The sequence below is a fragment of the Oryzias latipes genome, chromosome 9 (genome assembly GCF_002234675.1).
Source record: "Oryzias latipes chromosome 9, ASM223467v1".
In the NCBI taxonomy this organism is placed as follows: Eukaryota; Metazoa; Chordata; class Actinopteri; order Beloniformes; family Adrianichthyidae; genus Oryzias; species Oryzias latipes.
Window position 1 is genome coordinate 4,274,427 of NC_019867.2, and position 24,532 is coordinate 4,298,958.

Here is a 24,532-nt window from a genome sequence, read left to right on the forward strand (position 1 = left end):
TACAGAAGGAACAGGTGTAGCGTGTGTCTGCATGAATAATGTAGAGGAGCGCCTTTATAAAGGATAAACAACGCACGAAGGCGTGCACCGTGAAGCCAACACACACATGACAGAAGACAAGAAAAGCAGTTTGGATCATGTTTAGAATCTTTTCAGATTTTTAGTCTCCAACTTTTTATTAAAATCCTTGAAGTTTAATCATTTTGTTTTTCTTTAAACACCGACAAAACCCCAAGAAGTGATCCACTCATCCAAAAGAGGCAGACACAAGCAAAAAGAAGAGGTTTTACGCACTCTATTGGCTGCTAAACTGCCACTCTTGTCCCCAAATCCCGCCCTTCAATTTCGCCCCCCACCACCCCCTCACCCCTCTGCTGCTCTACCGGCTGGTGGAAGCGTCAGAGCTCTTTTGTCCTCTCCTCCCTCCATCACGACTGTGTTCACTCTCAAGTTGAGCGCAGAGGAACACTTGCGCGGAGAGAGGAGAGGAGTCAGTGGACACAGAGCGGGGAAGGAGGACAGGGAGAGAGGAGCAGCTTCTCAGCGAGCGGATTTTGGATTTGTTTCCCCCCAAACGCAGGAGCATCAATCGGCAGTTTTAAATGGGTTTGGAAGTGAACTTCTTTTTCAGTGCATGCTGGAGAGTTCGAGACACTTTTTAAACTTTGGAGGAGCGGAAAGGGTAACAAAGGCATTGACACTGAGGTCTGCGCACCTTTGACCATCCCGTCTGGATACATGACACAGAGGAGCGCACGGTGGGAAGAGGGAAGGGGTTCACACTAAAGCCAGGCGTGACGGGAAGGGTCCACGACGCGATTCTTCCGTTTTGTCGCTGAATACATATGGATTTATAGTTTTCTCCGAATCAAATTTTTGGCGAAGGCAAAGGGACGCAGTTTGGACAGAAAATGAGATTATTGATGGCACCAGTGCGATAGTGGCATTTTTTTTTTACAAAAGGAAATCTAAAAAAAACAAACAGATTTTACCCAATTTCCTCGAACAGTTCTGCTGGTTTAAGTTGGCAGGAGGTATGGAGCGGGTCAAGAGAGGCGCGCTGCTGGGATGTCGCCTCTGGAAGACGATGCTCCTTCTGGTCTTATGGAAAGGTAAGAGGTGGAGGTGGAAACTTTTCGCTGCTGACTCAAAGTTCCCCCCATTACCTCAGGAGTACCGATGTGTTCTTTTTTATAGCCTTTTTCTGTGTGTTCCTAACAAGTTTTAAAACAATATAAGTTAGATTTCTTCCTATATTATGTTGATCACCACATAGATGGAACCACAGCGGAGATGTTCTACGTATTTAGAGGTTGCAGTTTTTGGCTGAACTTTTGGCTCAAACTTAGTTCACCATATATTCCTTCTCCATCAGCATGACTAAAAAATTAACAACTTTCTCCAGTTTACAAGTTATTGAATCTTTCAAAAAGATATTTCCAGCTATTATTTCATAAATCCCTTTACGCGCGTCTGCGGGAATAACGATGACTGATGCTTTTTAAATGTTGGTGTCTTAAACAGTTTCTGAGGCAGCTGTGGCTGCAAAGCCAGCGTCTAATCTATATCTTCATGGTAAAAAAGCCCGACATGAGCTGTGGGAGTTCAGAGCTGATGCGTGTCCCTTGTGTGACCCCAGGATTTTTTTCTTGTTGTTCTTGTGAGGTCTTTCCCATGAATGGAGGATCGGCTGTCTCCTCAGCCTGCCGGAGTTTCTGCGGTACCGGCATGGATGGCCTGTGATATTCTCCTCGTATAATTACAAAAAATAAAAACTTTTGCTTTCCCTGAAATCCAAACTTGGATAAAGACGGGGTTGTTTTTCCCATGATTGGTTTGCTTGCAGAAGTTTTCATTTTAATAAATACAATCGAGTTAAACCGGTTCAGTGGTCTCAATTAATGATGGGTCAGATACATTCTTGCAGTAACTTCCTTGTCTGTGGGGACCCTGAAGTCGCCCAATCAGCTGCTCTATTCACATGAAATTGGATGCAACGTTTACTTGAACGATTACTAAACGGTTCATGTGCAGGTCGAGGAACAGATCCTCATTTTATCCACGGGGAGATAAAAAAAATAGCGCATGAACAGCCGATCAGAGCGCACCATGGCACACGCAGCCTTTGTTTTCCGCACAAATGACACCAGTTCTGCTGTTCCTCCTCAGTCCTGTCTGTGTTTTACCGAATGCGCGGTTGGTCGGCTTTGCGCGTTTTAATCAGCCTGGACGCTCACGCTCCGCCGGGCAGCGCACAGAGGCTGCGTTGTGCGCTCCGGAGCGCAGGGTCGTCGCGGCGCGCGGAACACAAACAAGCGACGGACTCTGAACAGGGGGACGCGAAGGAAAACGGCTGTGGCTGAGAAGCCACCGAGTGACCAAGGACTGGATTTGCTCAAACATCTCCCCTCTTCCTCTCCTTCCCCGACCCTCTGCTCTTGTCTGGCGCTCTGTGTGTGATGGAACACAAAAGCGCTTCGTGTCCAGAGACCGCCAGCGAATTTATATTATCTCCGGCTGCTGAATCTCTCCACTGGTAGCTGCTTCCCCTCCTTGCATTTCTCCTTTCTTGTTCTGCCTCGCTCTCATGCGCACACAGCGAGACCCATCACATCTGAACTGTGGTTAAACGATTTTATTAGACAAGGGAAACTCTGGCCCAGTTAAAAACCCATCCGGGTTTACCTCGATGTCTTTTCAATTGCAACAGCGAGTTCACCATCATGTGGACCTCTTATTCAACACGTTTGTTCCATTGTTTGACTGGAAAACGAAAACTCTTTCACTTAAAAAAAGTTAGGTGTAAGTCTTTGAATTTAAAACATAAATACAAAAAAGAACTATTCTTAATTTAAACAGACAGTAACTGTGACTGAAACTTTTCTCCTGGACTGTTGGGCCCACAAGGCTTTGTTTCCTGCAGTCTGCATTGTTTACTAGGCAAACTCTTTTTCACTGAGGGCCACATCAGCATAGTGGCTGTCCTCAAAGGCCCAGACAAAACTTATACATGTAACTAAATGTAATGAAAAATAAACGTAACTTCTCCTTAATGTTAAATAACTCATTATTCATGTATTATAACTTTTTAATGTGACAGTTACAGTTGCATAAAAAAACATGTTTGTTACTTTAGCAGAAATCCTTTTAAATTTCATTCTGTCAGGTTAGGTTATATGGACAGTGTTTAAGTCCTAATGTATAGTTGCACGATCCAATATTTCAAGTCCGATTCCCCCTAGATATGAATAAATACACAACAATTTTTTTATTTTATTTTAAGAAATGAAAAACTTTTATGCGCTTGCGGGCCACATAAAATGAAATGGAGGGCCACATTTGGCCCCCGGGCCTTGAGTTTGACACGTGTTTTCTAGCCCATAAGAACCCATGGTGACATCACAGAGGAACACCAAAAAATGTATTCTTTGGTCCACTTGGTCTGTGTATCTTGCACAATTTTCCTTTAAGGAAAAATCGGTCTGGGGTCTTATGGGTTAACTAAATGAAGAACTCTGGCCCACCTAAAGATAGTGGTCAGATTTACCTGCAGGTGAACCCTGATGCGGTTCCCCACAGTTATATAGTACATACTGAATTAAAGACGGTGCATTTTCTGCAAGAAATGATAAAAATGCTAAAAAAAACTCTGGTAAAGTGATGGGAGAAAGGAGTTTATCAATATATGATATTCAGAGAAGACTGTTTGCCTTTTTTCTTTTTTTTCCCCCATCCTTGTGCTCATTTATTGCAATATTTCCCCCAAACAGCAACTATAACATCTCCAGAAGGACTGATCTGAAATAAAGATGTGAAAGATCTGAGTGGGCTTGCACAGTGGCGCAGTGGGAAGCACTCTTGCTCACAGCATGGTTCAAATCCCTGTGTGAAGTTTGTGTACATGCTGGACAATCCGGCTTCCTCCCGCAGCCCAAAAAACATCCTTCCTCGGTTGATTGGTGACTCTAAATTCCCCTAGGTGTGTGTGATTGTGTGGCCCTGCAACAGGCAGGCCACCGGTCCAGGCTGTACCTCGCCTTTGCCCAACAGTAGCAGGGACGGGCTCAGGCAACCCTGTGACCCCACAAGGGATAGAGTGGGTTTAGACAAGGATGGATGGAAGATCTGAGCATTCCTCTACAGAAGTGTCTGCTGGACTGTCAAAGCAAACTTACAGCTTTCAATCCCAATTATCTGCCCCTCTTAATTATTCCACACAACACCACATATTCATTTGTGGTTTTCCCACATGCCACCCTGTTTGTCGGTTTTATCAAACCTCTGTTTTTATGTCAGGCAGTTTCTTTCTAATTGCATCATCCCGGCATTTCATCATCCAGGTCATCATCAGGATGTCATTGTGAAAGCAAAGAAAAGAGGTGTGTGTGTTCACTGTTGAAGGCTCACAGGGAAGAAAGTCAATGAGGGTTTCGGAGCAGAACTGCTGTGGGCAGAGTCTGTACATCTGACCATTCAGTTTTTGCAGCTTCATCTATCAGCTTTAGCCTGATCCTGTCTTCTGTCAACACGCAGGCCGTGAAATATCGATTCTTTCTTCAATTAAACAAGGATTTACATTTAAGCTTCACATTTGGATTGTTTTCTGGACAAAAACTGAAGAGATTTGTGAACATGTCATTGCATTGACATCAGCTCTCAAATCAAAAATGTGAAATGGTTGGAAGATTCACTGCAACAGTGGTGGAACCTGGGATTTATTAGAAAAAAATTAGAAATTATAGCAAACTGCTGCTGTTCACTGTAGCTAAAGCTAGACTTGGTATGATGTGTCTGTCTGCTGTTGTGACTGCAGTCTGTCATTCCAAACTGCATTTAAATATCATGCAAAATCCATTTTTGAGCTTTTAAGTGTATTATAATGTTCATTCCTCACGAAAGGAAAACCCCAAAACAGTAATTTATTCAGTTCCTGCATTTCTCATTTCTCTAAAATCCTGCGGCCCTCCCAATCCACGAAAACGAGCTGTTGTAGACCAGTGAGAACAGCCCCTTCCAGGAAGATCTGCGCTGCCAGCACCGCCCCCATCTTTGTAAAAGTTTGGATATTGTTTTTGTGGGGTAAAAGCAGACACGCTGCCGAGGCCGACTCTAGGTTGACATTATTAATTATGCGGTGCCTAAAAGGAGGGAAAGGCGGAACCTAAGAGATCAAGTTGTCGTTTATTTTATTTTTTTTTTCACTCTAGCTTCCAGTGTAACAGTTCTGAGTCATGGAAAAAATCTACATCACATTTAAAGGTTCCTACTTGAAATCTAGTGTACAAATGAAGTTTAAAGCAGCTACAGATGTTTTAGAGGTTGAAGACAAACTTTACCCTCAGATGTTAAGGAAAACTGGAAGCTAGAAAAAATTAAATACATGTCCACTTCAGTCTCGTATAGGTCGGTTTGTAAAAATATTGTCGAACATTAAACCGATCAGCGGCCCAAAAAAGGTTGGGGACCGCAGATCTAAATAAAACTGCTTGTATTTACCTTGTGACGTTTCTTATAACTTTAAAATCACAAAAACTGGCTTAAAATATGTTTAATAGGGGGCATAAGGACCGCTTGACAGGGTTATTAACAGTCGTCTTCTAAACGTAGGACAAAAGATGCTAAAAAAAGGGGGAGGGGGGCACAGCCAAAAATTACAATAAATAAATAAAATAAGACATGTTTTTTGGTCCCTAAAAAAAGAAGTAAAACACCACCATCACTTATGCAAAGGCTTCTTACACCAGTGTAACCAACACCAGCCTCTCTGGAACTGGAAAAAGTACCCTTTATAAATGGCTTAGCCCCTCCCACAGGTCCATTAAACATTCTTCTCTAAATTTCTGCCTTTGCAAATAAAATTTGGAAAACCACTGAAAACAAACTAAAAATTGGAGATATCAAAAACAGGATTTTAAGGCCTAAAATACAAAATAAATCATTGACATAGGAAACAAAGTGAACAATTTTGATGTCTGACATCACTTCCTGTGTCAGAGTGTGAACAGTAGAATGATTCCCCATATGTTTCGTGATGTAAGGAACTTTTGTTGACAAAACTTATATTTAATGACATATTGTTTCCTGTGAAGTAAACTAAAGTTCTTTGAACTTTCTTTGTTTTTTTCCCCTCCCCTTTTTCAGTGTTGCACTAGTTAATATTTGCTGCTGTACTAATGCAGGACTTTAAATCAATAAATTCACAATAGCAGCATCATTGTGAAAAGTTATGCTTAAGTTACGAAAGATTGCACTAAAGAAACGGCAAAGCAATAAGAGATCATTGACTTGATGTATTTTTATCTTTGAATCCTCCTAAACTGTTATCTTTTAAATGCAAAACATCTTAAATGACTTAAAATTAGGACATTCTCTTTAACTTTCAGGCACATAAGAGCTTTTAAATCTGTGTCAGACTCGTACAAACTCAGCATCAGCCGATTAGCAGCAGATGATAAATATTTAAATTTGTTAACTTGATCTATTTTTGTCCTCTTCTGGAGGGGTTGATAACATATGAAGTGATTCTGATCTTAACCTGCTCTAACATGCCTTACTTTTACAGCCTCGAATGTCACCAAAGCTCAATGTTTGATAATTGTTTCTGAACACGAAGGCTATTAGAAAACTGCTTAACTCTTAAAATAAATTGGACTTTTATAAAGTTTTCCAGCAATGCTGGTTAAACTAAAGCTAAATGTAGCTCAGTGTTACAAATAGTCCTCAAGTTTTTGAGTTCTTTATATGATTATGATTATGAATATGATTCTTTTTCATTTTCAATAAATTTTATGGAATGATGCATTTGATTTCCAGTCTGCACAACGCTGAGCACTTTGGCATTTCCAAAAATTGTTCAACCATTTTACAGCGAAACTTTAGTTCCAGTGTTCACATATTTTGACTACTGTAACTCATCGACTGTCTACGCATTGAACGTAACTCCAGCGGATGATGAAGCCAATAAACGCAGCCTGATATGCAACATTTTCCAGCAGTGAAGTGTTCACGCAGTCAACGTAAATCAGCGGATTCTGTCTTGACGCAAAGCGGCTTTGCACTGGCATGCAACACTTTGTTCGTGTTGTGTTGCATAATGATAAAAAGCTGTTGTTCTCCGCATCAAAATCCGTGGATTCAAGTTGATCGCATAAACCAAAATCTATGATACGTCTAAAAGTGTTTTATTTAGGTGTCGCCGGTGACTTTTCCGGTTTAAAGTGTTAAAAGGACATTCCAGATGCGTTGATTTTTCTCCCACAATGCTGTCAGAGGCAGATCGGCTTTTAAAGATGCAGCCTTTTCCTCCAGACCTCATGCAGGGAAATGTTTGACTGACTGGAGCCATTTGAAATGTGTTTATCAGGAAATCTCATCAGTCACGGCCCGCGGTTCGACTAGCGTGTGCATTAGCGCTTGGGTAATTTTAAAGAGATTACCTCAGTGTTCAGTGGATCATTTCATCCTCCATCACCTTTGTTGAAGTCGCCATTTTTTTCTCTTACTTGCTTTCTTTGCAAAATGTGAGTTTCTGATGGAGTAGGTGCTGACTTTAAAAGATGAAAGCTCACAGCATTAGCTGGAGTTGCTGCAATTTCTACACAGTCATATTTTACATGTCACATTGACAGGAAAAAAGAAAAAGGCACCATTCATGTTGTGTGTGTGTGTGTGTGTGTGTCTCCGTGTGTGCCTGCCTCTGTGGTTGAGTGCGTTTTGCACTACGCTGTTAACCTGTAGCAGAATGTCAGCTCTTTGCACCATTACTCATGCAATACAGAGCATTAATTATTAGTGACATAAAATCAGTGACACACACGCCGCTGCTGGTCTTTTTTTTCCTGCCCTCTCTATATGCTGCTCTTTCTCCCCTGCTTTCTTTGTGTCTCAATGGTTTCATTCAGGGCCACGCGCTCGGATCACTCATGCGCGCACTCGCAGACGTTCATATACAGCATTCAGACACAATTAAAGCTGGCTCTTTGAAAAGAAACAGAACGAATTGTCAGTCAGACAAGGGATGTTTCCCCGACGTGAAATATTTGAGTTAGTGAGATGTGAGGCTTCTAACTACCATATTGTTGGTAAATTATGCTCTAATGGTGTGTCTTTCAGCCCCTGAGACACGCATGCACACAGACACTCACAGCCTTTTTGTCATGGTGACAGTGAGCGGGTAGAGCAGAGAGGAAGCCTGAGAGATGTGTTGGAGAAGGTCATGGGGACGGGAAAAACAAAAGTGGGGGTATTAGAAGAAGTGGACTCTTCACTATTTTTGTCTTTTTTTTTGCCAGTTCAGACTTTTCTTTTTGTCTAATATATACCTATGTTTTATAAACCAATTTATCTTATTCTCTTTTGTTTCTGACAGCCCTACATGAATAATATATATATGATTTTATTGCAGATGAAAGAAAGTGCTTCGTACAACAGCGGTTCCGAACCTTTTTTAGGCCATGGACTGGTTCAATGTCACGGACTGGCTGAAGTCAGCGTCTGGTTATTTTTTTTTTTTTTAGTTTCCAGTTTCCCTCAACCTTTGATGTTAAGGTCTATACTTCTTCCTCCTCTGTGAAATATCTGCAGCAAATTGCATACAAATTTTTTTATGCAACGTAAACTTATCCTTGACCTGTAACTGGCGAAGTGGAAGCAAAATTTTTAGGTGCAACGGATAGATACAAAAAGAAAAATTGTCACAAAAACTGTTATTTTCTAAATATAATAATAAACCTGATTCCACTGCTTTAGCACCTTTGTTAGCAGCCTACTCGTAAAATTAGACGGCTAGTTGCCAAATATCATGCATTATTGTTATTATTATTATATTGCTGTGTGGAAACAGCTGTCACAGTAAATTCACATTTAGAGTAAAGACTCCTGGTTTTTGTCTGTTAAATGTGGCTTTCTTTTATTTTGACCTTTTCCGTTTCCTTTTTTCTCGCAAAAAAGGCACATATTTGGAAAGAAACTTTCCAAATACGTTGTTTTTTGTCAACTATACTAGCTTTGATTTAGCATTTGGCAAAGCTGCTTTCAGAAAGTATCAGATGGATTTTAAACATGTGACCTAGCCAAGTGTCGGATGTGGAGAACCCAGTAGTTTTCCAAAATAAAACTTCCTTTAGAACGGGCGGCCATGGTGCAGCGGCAGGGCGGTAGACACATGATCGTATTATTGCAGGTTCGATTCCCGCCTTGCACGCCCATGTGTCGAAGTGTCCTTGGGCAAGACACTGAACCCCACCTTGCCTCTGGTGGGAGGTTGGCGCCAGTGTTTGGCAGTGGAGCCACCGCCAGTGTGTGAATGTGTGTGTGCATGGGTGAATGGGACTGTGACTGTAAAGCGCTTTGGGCCTTCATAAGAAGGTAGAAAGCGCTATATAAGTATACACCATTTTACCATTTAGAATCAGATTATAAATGAGCAGGAAAAAATGTAGGCCAAGTTTCTTGTTTTTCCTTTTCGGCCTATTGCAAACTGTTCCACAGACTAGTACCAGTCCGGGTGGGGGGAGTTTAGAAACCATAGCTGTACAGGCACCTGCAGTAAAATCATTTTTTGAAAACTTATCAAATCAAACAACCAAACAAAGGTACTTTTCATTTTTGAACCAATCCAACTTTTTAAACCTGCAAGAAAACTTTTGCATTTTCCACACTATCGTTTTACTTTGACTGTGAGTGTAGAAATGTCAAAATATAGAACAGCTTTTAAAATCACGGAATACATCTGGTATTTCAGTGAAACAGAGATGTCCGACTTGATGTGCGCTTGGCGTGTTTTTCCAGCGTTCAGATGTGCGATTGAACAGCATATGTACACAGACACTCATGTAGGAAGGCGATAAGCCGCAGAATCAGCTGGCATCGCCTTAAGAAGACTAACTCCTCCTGTCATCACTCAGAGGAGCGAGAAGACGAGCGGATTGAAGACACTGACAGAGGTGAAGATTTTATCTTCGCTCCGCCACAGTATTCATCCTCTGTCACTTCCTTTTATCGGTAATCTGGCGGACAAAGCTTCCGGGCCGTGGACAGACCATATTTACAATCGTGCAACACGCTCGTCCACACATCAAGACAGATTTGTCTTTCCACCTTGGACCAACATATGCCATAACAACGTATACTTTATATTCAGATACTTCATTTATGTTGATAAGGAATAGTAAACACTGATTGCAAACATTTGTTTATTTTAGTTTGCTCATTTTTTATCCATGAAAATGTCTTTCAAATTCCGTTTCTAAACGCTTCTAAAAACTTCAGCACAGCTCTTTGATTCATCTCTTTTTTGGTTTTACACTGCTTCTAATAAGGGAAATACTGGAAATCAAATAATATTTAGACAACGAGAGAATTTTTTTGGCTTGTCAAGAAAAAAAACCAAGTTGACATATTTCAAATCAAGTGCATCAAAGTGCTTTGCACTTCAGAGGATCACAGCAAGTTGTAAAATTTGGTCCAGTTTGGTCATTAAAAGAATCATGTTGATTTACAATGAAAGCATTCATCGAGCCAACACAGAAAACATGCAGGGGATGACTGGACGAGGAACAAAAATCAGCTTTTACTAAAGGAAAAAAAACAAGCAAAACAATAAAACAAAAACAAAAGCATGGCCCTACAGTGGAAGGTAGTCGACAAAAATAGCGGTTAAGGGAAACCTTGGCAGGGATGTGAACAAAGCACAGACAAGGATCTGGCACCAAACATTGGAAAGCTGGCAGCAGAAATACTGAGGAGAACTGATGGCTAATACAATGCTGGAATGAGGCGATTGGTGAAAAACCTGAAGGCAAAATTCCACAAAACACATATCAAAACTTCAGTAGTATTTTTAGGAAGAGGCTAAAAGATTTCAAAGAATTTCCAATATCTGTCTTCTATCACTCATTTCAGTGTCTTGAGTCACAGGCTGGCTGGTTGCGCAGCAGCGGAAAAGACAAATCCCGAGAAGTACATCGCTCTCCCCATAATTCCAGAGTCTGAACACTTTGTCCTGATTGGGTCTTTTCTAGCACAATGTAGCTTTAGTGGTTTCAGCGTGACGACTCATAAAAAGCAAAGGCGAAGATGATGTATTCTCTGTTCCGGGACAAAAAGGATGAAGCCTCTTTACTCTGGCCGCTGACAGGTGTTAGCAGTCAAGTTTTAGATGCTGTTTGTTCCTCTGACAAACACCAGCAAGTGACTTTTACTGAAAATATTGAGGGATTGAATTACCCTTCCCTTTTGTTTTAGGATTTTTGCCCCAATTCTTCCTGCTATGGAAAAACCCTTCAACATGTCCAGCAATGTTAGACAAACGTTCCGCACATGTCACCTATGTTGTTTCGGTCGCCATGGAGATGAGTCTTGCCACGTGCGGGACACCAGGGGCAAACATCTGCTTTGTTTCTGCCATCATTCTCAGGCACTGGGGGGGTTTCTGTTTTGGTCAGGGGTCCTGACCTCGCGTCGTTGCAGACAGAAGGGACATCTAGACCGTGTCGGTGGTGTCAATGTGCGCGTTTCCACATGACTATATCTCTGATTTCTCTCAGCTGGGTTTGATATTCAGTTATTTGTAGTGCTCACACATCTTTCCTGAAAGTCAGCTGATTAGCTTGAACGGTCCAACTCGTTTCCTGTAAGCTTGTGTGAGTGTGTGTGCAGTCGGGGGTGTGGGAGCCAGAGTTTTTGTGTACAGTCTGTGAGGCTGCATGGCTTTCAAAGCCATGTCGAGAGGTTTAAGGGTCTCACTAATGAGCAAGTCATTTTCCCTCAGATTAGCATGAATAGCCAGACTAATTTTCTATGTGCATGCCTTAGCACGAGCGCCAGTGTTGTGTGTGTGTGTTTGCAGCTGTGAGTGCGGGTCCAGAAGTCATGTCTTGGGGTTTAAGGTTGAGCTAATCAGCAACACATTTCCCCCCGCATTAGCTTCACTTGGTTGATTAGTTGCACACTGTGTGTGAAAGCGTTCACGTGTGTGTGTGTGTGTGCTGGAGATACGGCCGGATCATTATCATCAGACTCGATGGAAACTTGCCACTATAAGATTTATTCAAACATTTTTGCTTTTGTTTGCAAAGAAAAGGCCCCGAAACGTTTCATCTGATGCGTCTCTTTGTTTGCATGTTTATAGGATTGCATGTTATGAAAAAATAGTAATAATATACAGATTTTTAAAAGAAACCTGCCAGTGTGACGGTAATGAAAGTCAATGAGTTTATTATTAGTTTATACCCTTTTTAGGAAGAAAAAAAGTGCTCCATATCTTGATATACTTGGTTTAATCCCAGATTATTATTGTTATTATCTTGTTCATGTGTCTGTTTTGCGTGTGCAGCAAACTGAAACGTCTCGATGAGGAAATGAAAAAGCAAAACGTCCATGCACTGTGGTTTTAATATCGGGAAAAAGAAACTAGTTTGACGGTTATTCTTTGACATTAACACATTAAGGCGGGAACAATGACTGCGAAAAAAAATATTTTTAGTTGTTTGCTGTTCTTTGTCTTATACATCATTCTTCTTGCATTTTATGAAAACCTGTCATGAAACATGTTGGTATGTGTCATTTCACACTTTTTTTTATTTTTTGTTTTTTAAATCTGTGGGATTAAAAAGCCCCATATGAAAACATTTTAAAAAAAAATTCAGACTATATTTTAAGAGAGCCATCTTAAAAAGAAAACGTATTAAAAAAAAAAAAAGTAGAAATATGAGGGTGTTTGCGAACGGCCTCTTGTCCTCCAAAAATCCAGTATGATTGCTGCAACTCTGCGGACACGCCCTCTGACCCTCGGAGCTGCAAGTCGTTGTCACACGTCTGGATAAGGACATGAGTGAAGGAATGTGCAGCATTAAGGACAACTGGATACAGTGATGAGCTGAAGCACTGTGTAGGACAGGGGTGTCGGAATCTGGGCCTTGAGATCTGGTGTCAAACATGTTTTCCAACCAAGCTACCACTGAAGCTCCTTCCTGGCTAAACACACCTGATCCAGGTAATCAGCAGCAGCTGAGGCAGGGTTTCTGGGAAACCAGCAGGAGGCCAGCCCTCGAGGCCTGAAGTTTGACACTCCTGGTCCAAGGCAACGACTCATTCTAACAAATTCCATTGATATTTTGTTTTAGGTTCCGGGGCAAGTGGAAGCAAGCAAATCCTGACTGAAAGAGGCAGCTAGCAGATAGTCTAAAGGAGCAGAGCTTGTTAAAAGGTCACAGTATCTGCTTGGCAGTACCATATTTTTGGACTTTATTAATGAGCATTCCATTTCCATTAGGTCATCAGGTGTACCAGATTACAGGACACATTAAGCAACAGTCTGGGACAGTCAGAGGACCAAGAGGCGGATGATTAGTCAGATGGATTGATGGGAAGTTTTCTAGCAAACTGTGTTGTTCATCCACGCCTCTTTTATCTGCAATATTCAACCTTTGCAGCGAGTGCCACAAAACAGACTTTGTTCAACTCATTCACAATGATTATATCTCTCAACATTGTTCATAATAAAAGATAAAATAAGAAAGCAGATACTCAATTTTTAGTGAGACCCTGATATCTGCAGTACTCCAACAATCCATCAAGCTGTGGCACTTTGTAGTTTACCAACGTCCTAGTAAAACAGTTTGACAGTTTTCAAAATGCATTGTGCCACAGAAAAATTCAAGATCAAGACAAACAGAAATCATACATAAAGTTCACACTTTGAGAAAATTAAAGGATTTTAAGTGTGCCGTATGTTAATATACAATAACTATTAGCACTCAGTGGCGAGATGGGACTGTTTGTGAAGCCTGTGTTCTATCATTTGTAAGCCCCTGTCGATGTATTCTTGAATACTTTTGCACACAGTTGCAGAGTATGTCACAGAATATTGCCTTGCACAGATTTATCATCAAATGGCCTTTGGGTTTGACTTCTTTGGCCATGTGTCTGGGCTATGGATCAGATAGGGTGGTTCTTGTGACCTTCTGTTAGGCTCATTAAGTTTGTTTAAAGTCTCTTCTCTTGTCAGATCATCTGCTGGATTATCCATAGAGTCTAAATAATTTGAGATCCAATCCTCATTCAACTTCTGTATTCCTGAAACCAACTTGTAATGGCAAGATTGTGACCCTCCCCCCCGTGTGAACATAGTCAAAACGCTCAACAGGACTGGCCAGTGGATTTCTCAAAAAGTTTGCCAGTTCAGTTGAGATCTTCAGAGTTTCATATAAGGAATAGGTAGCAGGTATTCAGGAGCAACTGTGGATTGTACAAAGTTGATGGGCGGGTTTACCTTCCTGTCAAAGGAATTGCTCCATAACCTCTTTCAGATGCATCTATGAAGATATTCACTTCTTGTTTAGAGGTATTTGGGGTAGCATTCCAAGATCTGCTTCCCAGTTGGACCAGACTTGCAGGAGTTAAGAGTGAAGTTCGGTTTCATTTCCACCATTTAGTGTTTCCCAAAGTTTCCTGAGAATGAATTTACTGGTAGCTTGTGCAGAAAGGGTATGCGGGGATCCTCCAGAATCATACTATGAAGCCAGAACTTGATAGATAATTGTTGCATTTGTTGCCCAAGTAGTTAGTTTGTTAGTTGCGGACAAAACCAAGAGGATTGTTTGTTGGGGGTTAGACTTGTCAGCTAATGACTACAGCTCCAAGCTTTTAGGCTCGACTTCAGCGGGCAGGTGGCTCAAGACATTTTGGTGCAACTTAAACCCGATGCAAACGTGGCCATGAGCTAATACAGTCAAATTTCACCTGATAACTCAGCCCCTTGTTGGCAGTTGTCAACATTAACCCCCTTCATGCCTGAATTTATGAGGGGGAAAAAAAAGTCTGAGAATTGCAGTGTAAGAAGATCTGGGCTTCCTACAGCTCGAAGCATTGACATCCAATGCTGCAACACTACATTGGCTGAATGGGCATTGCTTGTGGAACGGCTTGGCTGAGGATGGGAGGGCTTCATCCAGTGTGGAGGTTTTTACTAAAGAAATCAAAACTCATGTTTTTCCACTTTGATTAAAAGTATTTTTTACATTTTCCTTAGATTTGATTTTATGAACTGTTTTCCTCTGCGTATTTTTGTGCAATGTCAATCTGTGATTTTGTTACCATTACAATATTCAATATTATTTTCATGATTTATTCATTTATTTTAAAGTACTTTGAGTACTTTGACTTCTGTGAAAGCAAACGTGCCCTCCATATGAAGTTGAATCTAAATTTTAAAGGAAAAAAACACACACAACAAAAATAACAATAAGGCACAGAAGGCTATTAGATTGCATTTCAAGTAAAATTGTGTTTTTGAGCTTCAGAAAAGGTCAGTATTTACTTTCAAATAGACTTGCAGTGTTATTTAAAAAAATAAAGGTCCTTGTATAGCTGTGGACTTTAATTAAAATGGTCTGTGTGGCGTTTCATAGTTTTTTTTTTAATGAAATACTTGGAGAAAATAGTTTCTTTTGGCAAATCTGAACAAAAATGTAATCTTCTAGAAAAGATTTCTTTAGGTGAGAAGATTTAGTGGACGAGTCCTCAGCAAACTATGTATTCCCTTCAGGTTTTTCATTTACTTTTGGTCTTTGCGTTTGATAACATCTTCATTTATTCATCCACATTAGGTCATCTGTCATTTTTCTTCACTTGTCTGATATCTGTTCTTCCTCTTCCCCTGTTTTTCTCTCTCAAACTATTGCCTGCTGTCTCGTTTTTTTTGTTTTTCACCATCAGGTTTTCAAAGCCACCCTCATTTTCTCCATCCTTTTCATATTTTGTACCTTTTCTTCTTTTGACTCTTGTACATATTTTGTACCTTTTGTCGTCCTCCTCGTCTTTCTGACTCTCTTTTTCTGATCGCCTCTCAACCAGCCTTTTGAGTGTGTGAGCTGCTCAGCCTAAATGATTTTCTATTACCGGCGCCTGTTAACAGGGCTCCATTTGATCAAGCTAATGAAATTGAAAACTTTCATCTAAGCCAAATTGATTTCAAACCTGAAACCGCATGCGGACAGAGGCAGGAAAAAAGGAAAAGGCAAAGAGTATTATGTTAGTGGAGCGTGACATGCACTTCAGACGCAAACAGAAATCCATTTGCCGGCGTGTCTTTTAGCTTTTGTCCTTGATGGAACAAACGCCTAAATGCTTGTGTATCTGTGTCCAGGTACTTGCTATCATGTACAGTAAGCATCAGAAAAAGGCACCTTTGACAGAAATCTTTTAAACTTTAAGGTCCAGTTTGACGCTGAACTGCTGCAATATTCACGTTTTTAGTAAAAAAAAAAGCTGTCAAAAAAAAGCTTTTTTTAACCTTTATTTGGTGAATCTTTTTGTTTTGGTTTTATAGATATAAAAACGTAAAAATGTTCATTTAAAGCAGCAAAGATAAACTCACTGATCAGTAAATAATCAGAATGACTAATATTTATTAGCTGCAGCAAATAAAAATGTATTTATTATTAATAAATAAATAAATTATAAAGATAAGAAAAAAAAACAGTTTTTAGGAAGTTTTACCTTAGAATTATACTTTCACACTTGGCAATACTATTTTCAGCTTTATACTCTGATAGTTAATCTAAGCTGCGTAAACAACATCAGGCTTTTAAGGGAATTTTAACGAATTGTTGAAAGTCATTGTTGTTTTATAGATTCGAAATCAGAAAAAAATGCATTTTAGAAATAATTCGATGGCAGAGCAAAGACATCTGTGAAATAAATCGAATAAGAAATGAAATATTCTGGAATAAATGGTTGCATGAATCAAAAATTGAAGCTGTCTTTGGGTGGGTTTTCAGTGAGGTGCAACTGATTTATGAAAATGTTTCTGAAATGTTAATGGAGAGCGTGTCCCACGTTTGCGTTAGGATTTCAAACGTGTAGAGAACATTTTTCTCTTCATACTATATTTGTGTGGTTTTTACATAAATCAGAGAGGAGGAAAATTTCATGAAGAGTTGATGACAAATGAAATAAACGGTTACAGAAATAAGAGATCTTGTTTTTTTATTTTTTTTTTGTGGTCCCTGAGCAAATATTAGAAGTAAAACTTCATACAACAAAAACCCAAAGGATTTAATGAAAACGAGGTGTTACGGACACAAAACGAGCCGAAGTGCCGGAGCAAATCAAAAAGCAGCATTTTTACAAACTCATGAGCTACGTCAGCAAAAAGAGACAATGAACTAACTTCTAAAAGCATTTTTTAACAACCAAAGTTTTTCTTTTGTTTCTTTTTGCTTTTATCTGTAACTGTTTTATCATGTTTTTATACATTTAGGACTTCTTAAAATATGATATTGTTTTACTGTTAATAATAAATAAGTAGAGTCACAGTTGTTTAAAGGGCTTTACATGTAATGTTCAGTTGAGAGAAGACGGTGTATTCAAACGTCAAATTAAAATAATTATTGTAACATCCTGATGCGAGACAAAGGCAAAATATATCCTTTAGAGGTAGAACTATTTGATTAACATTAACATTTGATTTACATTAAATACAATTATTTCTGATCAATTTTTAAATATGTTTGTAATAATTTGCAATCTGTGTCAAAAGCCTCAACAGGTCTTTTACCCCATTGCAAATTGAACATTTTCATTTGGTTCCTCAGTCGAGGATTCCTTGGAAGTGAATGCTAAAAGTTTCACAACAAAACAGAAAGTCAGCATTTTTCTGTTTGCTTCCATCGGGCTTTAGTGAAGAATGAGGCCTCATTTGGTCTCCCAACAGGTAATTAACCAAGGAGTTCACCTATTTGTTCTTGTTAAAGTAACAAAAAAAAAAAAAAAATTTTAACAGAATGAAACACTCTTCTTCTTAACTATGGGTGGAGCTACAGGGGAGCAGGGGGGGGGGGGGCAGCAATAAGCTTTGCCCCACACTTCTCCCCCCAGTTTTTGAGTGAATATTAGTATCATAATTGACAAAGATTAAGAATTTGTCAATACAAGCTTCTTTAAGCATTTCAAATTGAACAAAAGCAGCATTTTTAAATAAATGAAAAACAATAGTAATAAAACTGTTATAAACTGTAATATATATATTGGGGCGACAGTGGCTCAGGTGGTTGAGCAGGTCGTCCAATGATCGAAGGGTTGGCGGTTCGATCCTCGCTCCCACCAGCCAAAATGTCGTTGTGTCCTTGGGCAAGACACTTCACCCTCCTTGCCTCCAGTGTGGCTCCACTGGCATGTGCATGTGCATGAATGATCCCGGTGATGGTCAGAGGGGCCGTAGGCGCGAAATGGCAGCCACGCCTCTGTCAGTCTGCCCCAGGGCAGCTGTGGCTACAAGCATAGCTACCATCACCAAGTATGAATGAGGAGCGAATGAATAATGGACACAATGTAAGCGCTTTGGGTGTCTTGAAAAGCGCAGATAAATCCAATACATTATTATTATTATTATTATCCATAATCCTTTCTTTTTAAAGGCCGTCCACTCTGGTGTTTTGCCACCCTTCCAAAGTCTTCTGCCCCCACCCCAAAACATTTGTTTGCTCCGCCTCTGTTACTAACTTTAGAAATATGCAAAACATGCAGAAAGAAAATGGAAGAAGACATGAACAAACACACAACAATGCCAGACAGAAACAGGATCACGTTGAGTTAAAACCGGCGGCGTAGATCCATGGTCGTTCCTTTTGTTTGGCCACCGCTCCATTGTCAATCCATTTGAGCTCAAAAGCTCTCCGGATGCAGGTTGTCTTACGTCGTGTTCACAGAACACAAGGCAGGGTAATTTCTGTTCATCTGCAAATGTGTTGGAACAAATGTGGTGTTGGGGGACTGATGTGCTGAAGAATGTTTAGGCTAGCCTGCACACAAGTCCCGATGTTCGCTTTTGTGGCGGCGTGAAGGAAGTTCAGGGATTTGTGTTTTTAATGTTTGGCTCCAAAACACTTAATGACATTAGCCACAGTGTGGGAGAGAACGCAGGGAGGGGAAGGGAAACGAGTAATGGAAGGGAGATGAAGCTGGAGGAGACGGTTTAAAAGTAGGCAGGCCGTGGTCTGGGCTTTGAAAAAATGGATCAAGTGATGGGGGGAATGAGTCGGAGAAATGAAAGAAGATGAAAAAGTAAATGCGTGAAATCAGAGTGTAGGTGGTGGAAGGAAGGAAAAGGGGAATGAGATAACAAAAAGAGGGAAATGGACAAGTAACAAGAAGAGAAGGACAAGATAAACACATTTAGAAAACAAAGGATAGGAACAGGAAGGGTATTTGGGGAAAGAAAAAGCCGGCGCACAAGAGGGAGATTAAACATTTCCTACTGTGTTGCTTTTAGGCTCTAGGCTGGCATTACAGCTGAGATTTCCACTATTTACAAAGCCCCCAGTAGCATCAGAGCTCCATCTACATAATGTTTAACATGCTCAACTCGGCTGCGCTCTGCCTATCAAAGGGAGACGCTGTACGGATTCTGGGCATCAATCCCTGAGGACTGCAAGAGTCCAGGGAGGCTGCAGCAACAAAACTCAAAGAAGAAAACATTTTTTTTAAAGCTCCCAGAATTAGTGTATTGTTTCACTTTTCAGAAGTAAAAATTCCTTTATTTTTTATTTTGCTTCATCTCTCTTCAGATCATCCATCTGCCAAAGCTGAACTTTCTCCCCCTCTCAGTATTTCCTATCCAAGTGAAAGATTAAAGGAACATCGCATTACCTGTACCTGACAGGATAAGTACACGCTCTAGGAGATGCAAGGAATGCCAACGACGGCGCTGAAACAGGCGACACCAAAGCAGAGAACATTTGACATTTCAGTGAAATGTGGCATGAGGCTGTGCTTAAGAAAAGAACTGAGGCTGCATCTATTGTGGATCACTGACAGCCTGGTGATTACACATTGACTCACTAGCAAAGACTACATCACCACAGGCTTGTCAAGGGACTTAAAACCCGCAATTTCCTACTTCTTATTACAACTTTTATGCTTTTGCAAATAGCTTCTATGGATCATAATTTCTTGTATCGCCTTTAGCTCCAAAAAGTTATCCGTGCAGTAGCAGTTTGTCTTCTTTCTCACATCTGGATTTGTTCTCCTCTTTGGATTTGTTTTAAAAAACATAAAGACAAAATCTGGAAGAACCAAAAAAGTAACATCTTTACAAGATTCTTTTTCATGTGGTAACTGTTTCTTCTTTTGAATCAGTTTTTAAACCAGTCTTCAACCATGCTTAAGTAGATAAATGCATCATATATTCTATCAAGAAGAAAAAGCTAAAAATGGCACCAAGACAGATTTAAAATGATTACAAACCAAAGTGTGTGTTTTTCTCAGAAGGTCTTTTAGAAAAAAGTCCTTTAGGTTGCATGGACAACATCTTTGGTAGTACACTATTCCCTCATTTATCGTGGGGGTTACTTTAAAAAGATAACCCGCAATAGGTGAAATCTGCGGGGTAGGATTATAGTTCACTAGTGGACTATGGTGGCAGAGAAATGCAAGACACGTTTACATATAAAATACAACAACAAATCCCGATACAAACGAACATATCCTGAAGCACTAAAAAATATCTCGGTACAAATCAACAAATACTGAAACGCACGCAACAACAAATCACGGAACAAATTACTGAGTCCTGAAAGACAAAAGCAATTCTGGGTACAAATGACCAAATACAGAATCATACATATATCATCATACAGAAACTATCCCGGTATAAATTACCAAGTCCAGAAACACCAGCGCGAAAGCGGAGACACGGCTTCTAATGAAAAGAGAACGTTCTGTATGGTATCAATATAGCGTTTGGTTGCAAATTGTGGGTTTTGGTTCTCAATTTATGCATTTTGATTCACAGATTTGGGGTTTTGATGCGCGGTTTTACTGTTTTGATGCGCAATACTTTAGGCGCTAATTTGACACCATAGTTCTGAATCTCTTAAGTGACGTAATGGCAAAGGATTGAGAAAAATGACACAAAGCGAGCAGCTGCTAACCACAGAATTTTCAATTTAAAAGGGAATACCCTTTCCGTTAGCAGCTGGTCGTGTTTGTTTAACTTTTTCTCTGTCTTTTGCTGTTCTGTTTTGCACTTGCTGGACTGCTTTAACTGAAAGGGAATACCCTTAATACTGGAAGTGACATCAAAACATTACCTTTCTAAACATTGTTATAAACTTGTCATAAACTTGGCAGTGGTCCACCTCCCATGGTTGCTGCATGACAGCTTCCCTGTTTTGTGTGATGAATGGTCCTTTTAATTGTGCGTTTGAAGCCTAAATTCACAAGAAGAAAAGTGGAATATGTGATAAGATCAAAATGAGTCAATGACTGACGCAAACATTTCAGAAAGCTGCTCTGTTTATAACCGTTTTCTTTGAAATGTTTACATTTTCCTTATTATTCTGAGCCTGAGAAGTTAAAAAAAAAAAAAAAAACGTAAACGTTTAAAGTTTAAACTTTTCTCGGATGTCTGTTAAATTAGCGCTGCCATAGTAAAGTGCCTCTTAAAAAAGCCTCTATGCCACTTTTTTTTTTTTACAGTGTTGGTCTTTAAAAAGTGCCATCTTAATCACAGCAACAAAGGTCAATCAATTTGAGAAATGATGGGAGTGCTGTGCAAACGTGTGGCTGATGGGCTGTAGGCAGCAAGAGTGGTGACCTGCTCTCAGACCTCTGCAGATTGATAGAAGTGCTCACAGGTGTCGCCCAGGCGTCACCCACAAGCTCTAATTTAAAGTCAATTAGAAACTCAGACAGAAATATTACTTTAGACACTCCTTGAGACAAGTAGTTTAAAGATGTTGTGAACTAAATAAACACAATCTTTACAATGACCACTTTCAGAAAGTTATGTTGTCATTATTCTTCCTTGCTAAAAGGGAACAAGTCAATAAAAACAACAAACTGAAACCAATGTTCAAACAACTTGCTGCAGTTTTGATATCACTCGGTGGTTAATGTTAAAGGTTTATAAACTCGAGCTTTGTTTCTCTATAAAAAATTACACCAGTCCGTCTGTGGTGCATCTCCATTGCGTCAAGAGTCCGTCTCACGACCGTCAGTTAGTTTACATGGTCTCCGTTTGGGGTCTGTTCACCCCAAAGTGGTTTGTCCTACCAACCCCGTGTCCAAGAACAGTGTTTCATAACCAGTGTGCCGCGGCGAGATGATCAGGTGTGCCATGGGAAATTACCCATTCACTGAACTAAAAACATTTTCCATCTCCAGGATATCAGCTCTGTGTTCATCCAAACAGGCCCTGATAAAACACTGAGTAGTCAAAAAATACTTTTTTTCTTTGCGTTTATTTAATTCTATATAAGACATTTTGATAAGAATGACAGTACAACGATTTAGCAGCAGCTTCAGCTTTGTTTTTGGAAAAGTCCCGCCCCTTTAACTGTCTCCACCAATCATTCTTGGAGGCTTAATCATACGTCATCAGTTTGACCAATCAGAAGTAGTTAAAGTCTTCACTTCCTTGTTCCGATTCTGCTCATAAAGTCTCATAAATAAAAATTACAGTTTTGACCAAATTTGAGAAAAGCGGAAATATTTTTGGAGTTTGTCTAAACAGCGAAAAACTCTGTCAATCTTTTGGTCAAAGGGACACAATAGGTGTTTCTGTAAGGGAAGCCAATTTGGAAGTTTTGACAGAAGGTATCTACCACCTGCGGATGCTGTGAGGGAAAACAGTCTCTTTTGCTCAGTGACAACCGGATTTTGTTTTAAATACGCTCACCATGAGCTTCTATGCCACGGCATGAAGGTGACCTGCAGAGACAAACGTTTAACCAGAAGTAAAAATGAAAGATGCAGCACCTGCAGCAGGATTTGAGACCTGAAGACTAAATATTTGAAGGGTTGCAGATTGTAAACACATTTATTAAAAAAGGCCAAGACGCAAACAAAGGCACGACAAAACTGAAAACTAAATCACTAGACTGAAGAAATGAGGATCAGACTGAGACAAACTGAATTCAAGCTGGCATGAATAATGAAGCACCAGCAAAGTACTCTTTCTGTGGGTCTTATAAAAAATCTCAGCTTTGGGTTGAATGCTCTGTAAGGAATTTAGGTGCAGATTTTTAAAAGTGTGTACTGAATGTGTTGATGGTTTAAAGTTTTGTCAGAGCAGGAGATTGCATTTGACAAAACGTTGTTGACCTCCGACAGCCTTTGTGTGTCTGCACTTGTTGCAAAGGCAGTGAAAGTCAGTGTCATGTGTGTTTGGGCTGCTGCGGTGGGGGGGCTTTTCCCAACTTTTTTCAGGCTCCGTTGTTTTTCTAAAGAGGGAGGAAGCGATTAGCCGCCCGTTAACGAACCTCTTAACGAACTCCACTAATGAAACCTGAGGGCAGCTCTGGGATGGCTTCTGCGTGCCACCCTAATTAGACTACCAAATGAGAGCTCGTTATGCGAACCAGTCAGAGCTAATCTGCATATCTTTACCTGAGACATTTAGGCTACACAGACAAACGTTTACCTAACGGCAGCGAAGGGGAAAAGTGGGGATGGAGAAGTGGACAAAGAAGTATATGGAGGAGATGAAGGTAACAGTTACTGCATCTGATGTGGGGAGCTCTCATTTGGCTTAATCTGTGGGTGGGTGGATCAGTTTTGAAAATAAAAAAGTACATTTGAAAAATGTTCTGGGGTTTTACTTTAAGGCTGTGTAACACAGCCACTATGTAAAATTTGCACAAATTGCATGGATGAAAATTGGTCATAAATGAATTTATGTGGAATAAGCAAAACATTTTGTGGTCTTTTACTTGAAATTTATATAGATGTATCACGAATGAACTATGTTAAAACGTCGAAGAGGTAAAAATAAACCACGCAAGAACACATAAATAAACTTAGAACGTGAACCATGCATGATTATTGTGCCGTTTATATGCAATTCATGCAATTCTGTTTATTTGCAATTCAATGCAATTTATATCAGAATCAGAATCTTTTATAATCATTCTGCAGTGCACAATGAAATTTTTTCCAGCAACTCTCGTCCAACAATATAAAAAGGTAGAATAAAATAAAATAGGAATAAGGAGCTATATAAGGCATAAATACATAAATACTGTATGCAATAGTAATAGTGATGGTTTGAAATAATATTGAATTGAATTTATTTGTGTGTCAACTACGTAATTAGAACGTGAGATGTGCGCCACATACACGACAAAATAGATATACATCGGTCTGACATGCATGAAAAGTCTGTAAGATGTACGCAGAACAGTCGTGGAAAGCCACAAATTTGCACATGCATCTTGAAAAGGTCACACATAAGTACATAAGGGTTGCATAATAATTGGGTATAATCTATGTAAAATATGCGTAACTGCTTAATTCTCAACTGACCAAAGATTTTGAACAGCTCAAAACTGAATTCACGTAAAGACCTGTCGGCCGGAAACCCTCAACGGACATGTGCGAGCATCGAAAAATGATGAACGAGAGAAACACGTATAAATTACGTGTATCACGCATGTATCATGAAAGACTGAAATTCTTACTTATAAAATGTAAAATGTACATATTGACTGTGTGACAGGAAACTTTCCTTCCATATGATTTAAAAAAAAAA

General features: G+C 39.9%; 1 protein-coding gene across 1 annotated transcript in view; it reads left to right on the plus strand.

The window, feature by feature from the left end:
• The first annotated feature begins 402 nt into the window (after positions 1 to 402).
• The window catches only part of LOC101160243 (transmembrane protein 132C), a 239,825-nt gene continuing 215,695 nt past the window's right edge, over positions 403 to 24,532 (plus strand). Inside the window, exon 1 of the mRNA XM_020705714.2 lies at positions 403 to 1,112. Within this exon, the coding sequence (XP_020561373.2) occupies positions 1,037 to 1,112 (76 nt within the window). The 5' untranslated portion in view covers positions 403 to 1,036. The remainder of the gene's footprint in view (positions 1,113 to 24,532) is intronic.